The sequence below is a fragment of the Mytilus californianus genome, unplaced genomic scaffold, assembly GCF_021869535.1.
Source record: "Mytilus californianus isolate M0D057914Y unplaced genomic scaffold, xbMytCali1.0.p SCAF_7, whole genome shotgun sequence".
In the NCBI taxonomy this organism is placed as follows: domain Eukaryota; kingdom Metazoa; phylum Mollusca; class Bivalvia; order Mytilida; family Mytilidae; genus Mytilus; species Mytilus californianus.
This window is the reverse complement of record NW_026262723.1, coordinates 106920393-106926365: the sequence shown is the minus strand read 5'-3', so window position 1 is coordinate 106926365 and position 5973 is coordinate 106920393. Positions and strand designations below refer to the sequence as shown.

The 5973-nt window shown below is 32.3% G+C and overlaps 1 protein-coding gene across 2 annotated transcripts in view; it reads left to right on the top strand.

Moving 5' to 3' along the window:
- The first annotated feature begins 929 nt into the window (after window positions 1-929).
- Window positions 930-5973, top strand: part of LOC127708270 (TATA element modulatory factor-like) — a 52538-nt gene continuing 47494 nt past the window's right edge. For both annotated transcript variants that reach the window (XM_052213115.1, XM_052213114.1), the window contains exons 1-2: window positions 930-1015; window positions 4088-4204. In XM_052213115.1, the coding sequence (XP_052069075.1) occupies window positions 4096-4204 (109 nt within the window). In that variant the 5' untranslated portion in view covers window positions 930-1015; window positions 4088-4095. The remainder of the gene's footprint in view (window positions 1016-4087; window positions 4205-5973) is intronic.

The following is a 5973-nucleotide window of genomic DNA, read 5'->3' as shown; positions in this document are numbered from 1 at the left end:
TTGTTCCAGTCTGATGATTTTGTACAGAGTAATGGTCCTTGGACTTCGAAAATTCATGCGGCGGTAATCAGTTTTCCGCACTTTTTTTTTGTCATGCCTAAAAATATTGATTTGATATTTGGTATGTAGTTTTACTATGACAAGTTACAGATCAAGTTCTAATTTTGTTCCGATCTGATGATTCTGTGCAGAGTTATAAATGGTCCTTGGACTAAGAAAAATCACGCAAATAACCAGTTTTCCACAATTTTTGGGGGTCATACTTGAATATAATGATTTGATATTTGTTATATAGTTTGCACCATCACAAGTTGTAGATCAAGTTAGCATTTTGTTCCAGTACAATATATTTTTAACCGGTAGTGGACTATGTATTGCCATGCACAATTGGGTTGATTGTGTATAATGAATATTTGTGTCAATTTCAATGAACAAATCACCGATGAATTCTTTTTTAAATAAGATAAAATTTATAGCAAAAAATGCCTCGGATTTTTTTTCTAAAATTGTGAAAATTTGATAAAAATGTTAATAATTTTCAAAGAATTCTTACACAAATTTATATCATACTTATGGTAAAGAGATATTGGTTTTACAAAAATCCGCTTGTGTTTATCTTTTGAAACAAAAAAGTTATGTATATCTGTCCAAAGGATATAAATGACTCATAAATGTCCAAGAAACCAAAATTTTGCGTCGGAGTCAATGTTTGAAATATGTTTCGCATCTTTCTAAAAGTAGCACATGAATGTATATTTTTATAACACATTTGAATTGACTAGGTGAAACTTAAATAGCTTGTATGCTATTTTTTTTGTCAAAAAAACCATCGTGGGAACAAAACTAAGACAAGCTGTATGGTAAGAGATTCTTTTTCGTGACCGGCCTTGTGCACCCGGATTCAAAATACCGGAAGTTCCGGAAACGGTTCCGAATTTAGTCTTGTAAGGCGAAAAACGTCAGCATCAACAGAAACTTTGATTTGAAGATATCCCGTAAAATAGAAATGATAAATGTTGGTTCATTCATAAGTGATACAGTTCATATTTAAGTTCTGTTATATATATCCACTGAGGTTGTTGTATTCTCATGAATTATGATATGTAATGTATGGTGTGATTGTGTCATGTCACTGTCGATCACTTGCATTCACAGTCACACCACTGACACCTACATCAGGGGGTACCCTTCTCCCACCTCCCGCCCCTATCGCCCACCTCCCACTTTTAGAATCTTTGTTTCTCTCCCACCTCCTGCCCCCCTCCCCACTTCCCACCTCCCTCAAAAGCTGTCCACCCCCTCATCAATCTCGAGTTGTTTTTTATGAATGAGTTACACCATTGACATCAGGTCAGTCAACTTAAACAACGTCAACAAGCAATTTGTGCTTAATGTGATGTAATAACATAAATACTTGACAGATTTCTTCAACAGACTACATGACAACACAGTCCAATTTCAAGATAACTCGGACCACTTTTAAAGACAACTCTGACCACTTTTGAAGACACTCAGACCAGTTCACAAGACAACTCTTAACAGTTTGAAAGACAAAACAGACCACTTATTACACTTGTTTTCTATTTTTGGTGGAAGAAGATGTTCAAGTCATTTGAATTCCATTACTGCTGGCTGTTCATGTCTAAACATAGTACTGTTTCTAGGAGTGTTTCCGCATCCCTTTCTGTACATTACAATTTTTTTTACCTCCATGCCTCATCTTGACACCAATTTGTACATATGATTGGTTGCAAGTTTGTAAAATAGTGTCTGCATCATTTTATGAAACAAATGTACAGTTAGGCTTAAAAAAACAATCACTAAAGTTAGTGTTCTATATTCTCATGTTTATTATCTCCCTTTTATTTGCATTAAATTTTATACATGTAGTCCATCTTACTTATCTTCAATCTTACGTAATTCAAAATATCTATTTATTGTAACCAGATGTTTTTAAAGTAGATTTGGTAGAAAGCATGCGTTAATTAAGTTTGAGGGTCTCACTTATTAGTCGACAAGAAGAATAGTTTAGCGAAAGGAAAACAAAGTAAGGATCAAGAAATCTTTATATTAATTATTTTTAATAAATAAATATAGTAACATGCTTTGCAGGTTATTTTTTAATATACATGTTTTATATAGATTAGACCGTTGGTTTTTCCATTTGAATGGTTTTACACTAGTCATTTTTTGGGGCCCTTTATAGCTTGCTGTTCGGTGTGAGCCAATGGTCCGTGTTGAAGGCTGTACCTTGACCGATAATGGTTTACTTATATAAATTGTAACTTGGATGGAGAGTTGTCTCAGTGGCACTCATACCACATCTTCCTATATCTATGTATTTTCATTATTTCACTATACCAGAAGCAAGGTTGTCGCATGTATTTTCATTATTTCACTATACCAGAAGCAAGGTTGTCGGCTCTTCCAACTTTCCCAAAGTCCTATGTTATTAATAGCACAATTGATTGCTGAGTTTATGACCTTCAGTTCTTGCTGGAAGTTGCAGAAGTCCATTACTACCAGTAATATAATGATGGAATTCTGATTATACTGATCATTTCTGATAGAAGAAAATTAACATTTGCTCAAGTTATATTAATCTAAAGATCTGTATACCTTTTGGTGATGATTCAAAATTTTTTTAAAGAGTGATTGAGTTTTTTGTAAAAAAAGGGGGGATTTTCACATGTCACGCCGTATCTCAAAAACGATTTATGATTATTGCTTAAAACTTTACACACTTCTTAATTATATTAATCTAAAGATCTGTATACTTTTTGGTGATGATTCAAAATTTTATTTTAGAGTTATTGATTTTTTGAGTTTTTTGTAAAAAAAGTGGGGGTTTTCACATGTCGTGCTGTATCTCAAAAACAATTTATGATTATTGCTTAAAACTTTACACACTTCTTCATTATATTAATCTTAAGATCTGTATACTTTTTGGTGATGATTCAAAATTTTATTTTAGAGTTATTGATTTTTTTATAAAAAAAGGGGGGTTTTCACATGTCGCGTCATATCTTAGAAACGATTTATGATTATTGCATAAAACCTCACACACAAGAAGACGGGCGTATCATGCGCTCATGGCACAGCTGTTTATTTTATTATCAAGGATATGTTTAAGATAATATATTCACAGTGTCCTGCATAGTGTATAAATGCATGTCGCTTCTTGGTGCTAAAATTCTTCTTGTCTCTAATTAGTGAGACCGAAATTTGAAAGTACAGTGACAATTTGGAGCAACTACTACAAGATCTTTTTTTATTAAAATCAAACTTTTATCACTCAAATAGACAGCTCCAACTTTGTAAAAAGAGACCATCATTATCATACATTTGGAGCCAGTTTGCAGACATTTCTCTCTTTGTTGATAATTATATTTTTCTTATTTATAGAGTGGCCAAGATGTCTCTGGGCCAAGTTGAAGTTCTCAAAGTACTTTCAGAATTCATAAAGTGGCGGCTTTGTTTACTCGCTTCTAGTGTCTTCATCATTTAGTTTTTGTATTTTTTTTTAGTATCTTTATCAAAAACCAGACAAATGTTTGAAGTTGAATGTTATCTAATGATTGTTTTACTTTGAGGACCACTTTATACTTAAGCTATGCAGAAATAAAAAAATAGGAAAACCTTATCACGGACAGTGAGACATTAAATATTGTTTGCCCAGGTGGCTGCTCTTGCTTTTTTAACTTTTCATTGTAAACATTACTAAATTCAATTTTGAAAGAAGTACATAAGAAGTAATACTTTAATATTCTGATCACTTATTAATTTTTTGGATACCAATTTTCATAGATTTTCGTGGGAACAGATGAACCACAATTTTAAATGTTCAACAAATGACACATTTTCTATGAAGTTGTATGCAGACTTTGATAAAACCACAAAATTAGATATCCACAAAAATACAAGTTTTCCCCAATCCACTAAAACTGGCACCCAAAAAAAAAAATAAATCCACGGTAGAACAGTTATTTGAGGTTGACTAAATACAATTTGTTGTTACTGAAGCTATGATACTTTAAGCAATGGTACAAATTTATTTGATTTCTATGATTTCCTATTTTCTTTTCAGATACCAATATGAGCTGGTGGGATACAAGTGGATTGACTAACTTTGCTTCGCAGGCTAGCCAGGCATTAAAGAATGCACAGAAAAAGATTGATAAAGTGTTGGATATTGATGAAGGAGGTACAATGTATATTATAATAAATACTTGTATATGTCTTTTTAATACTCATAAAAAACTTGATCAGAGCTAGTTGAGTAACCAGACATCCACATGCGGATGTTTGTCCACAGTCTCTTATAACCTCGTGACAACTTAATTTGATGTGCAGATGTTTCTTTGAAAGACCAACCATGTGCCATAAGATGATGGTCACATATCCAGTATTTCATGGTTCAGTGATTGAATAGTTTTAAACTTTGTATTTTTTACATTCGAAATCAGTTCTCAGATACTAAGTGACCTCACTTATTAAATTGGTATAAGGGTCAGCTAGTTGAGTACAACAGCCTCCCTTTTACTCTGACATGTAACATGTGTATGCATTATTTTGTTCTTCATTGACTTTGATTAACATGATTAAATGATAAATGAAAGCAAAGTCTATATCTATATACTAAGAGACTGACAATAGATCTCAGACTGATTGTGCGACGGCTTACCATCCAGTCAAGGTCGTTAAACACCACCAGTTAGATCTCAGAAACTAAATGACTTACAATCCAATTACTATTGATTCATTTATTTTCGTGGATTGCAGAAAATTTGTACTTTGTAGATATTTGATATAATCTGTTTACAAGGATGAAGCCTGGCTGTAGAAAATTTGTACTTTGTGAACATTGAAATTGGTGGTGAACCTATGCCCAAGAAATTCACAAAAATTGATATCCCAGGAAATATAATGAATCCACAGTACAATGTACTAAAATGCAATTTGAGGAGTTTAGCAGCATCTAACAAAATTACAATTAGGTCAATCCGACCTATATTTTAGGTTTCAATGAATTTCTCAAATACTTAATGATAGCATTACAGCCCTTTTGTTGGAATTAAATAAACATATTAGGATAAAATGACAAGGAAGAAAAGTAATGTTAAGGATCAATGTACTTAAGGTGTAATGCCCTAAATCATAGTATGTCACGTCCGGTTTCATACGAAAAAAAAATATTTCCCTGAATTTGACAGTTGTAGGAAATAAACCCTGCATATCATTGCAGAAAAAAACTGTGAGCTATAAACATATATCTTGAGTGTTTCAAAGCACCATTCTTTTTTTATTAGGTGTTTCTATGAAATATTTTTGGAAACTTGAGGTGACATGTTTACTAAAGCTTGTAAACAGGAAAAAAAGGGTGAACATTTGATTGGTCAACTTCTAGTGATGGTTATTATCTTATATGCAATGAAATGTTATGTCAAATTTTCACTTTAGTACTGGACAGGATAAAACTCTACCCATGTCAAGTATTTCTTTATTTGAAACAAAGATAAATTCTGCACACATTTTTTGAAAAGTAGCAATTTAACAAAGACTAATAGGGGAAAAACAATGGTGGTATTACTCCTTGAGTCAAGAATCTCATTACTTACAATAAACATACATGTATATTGAAGGAACAGAAATGTTATTTTTTTCATTGATCAGATAAGGAAAACAAGTCATAAACCAAGTTAACATGGCAGGGCTGAAAATTAGCATTAATAAGAGGGCAAACTGTTGGTGGGAATTTGGATTTGCCCTTATTTTGCTAGTTCATAAAATTATTACATGCAAGTAATCTATTAGAAATTAAGAGTAAAGTTACATTTTTTAAATCAAATCCGAACAAGGACAAAATTGCATTGGAAACTTGTTGAATGGTTTAATAGCATCAAGAATAAGGTTATTTTAGTGATAGCTAGTTAAAATCCAATGTATCCATACAGTCTCATTGAGAATTCTTAA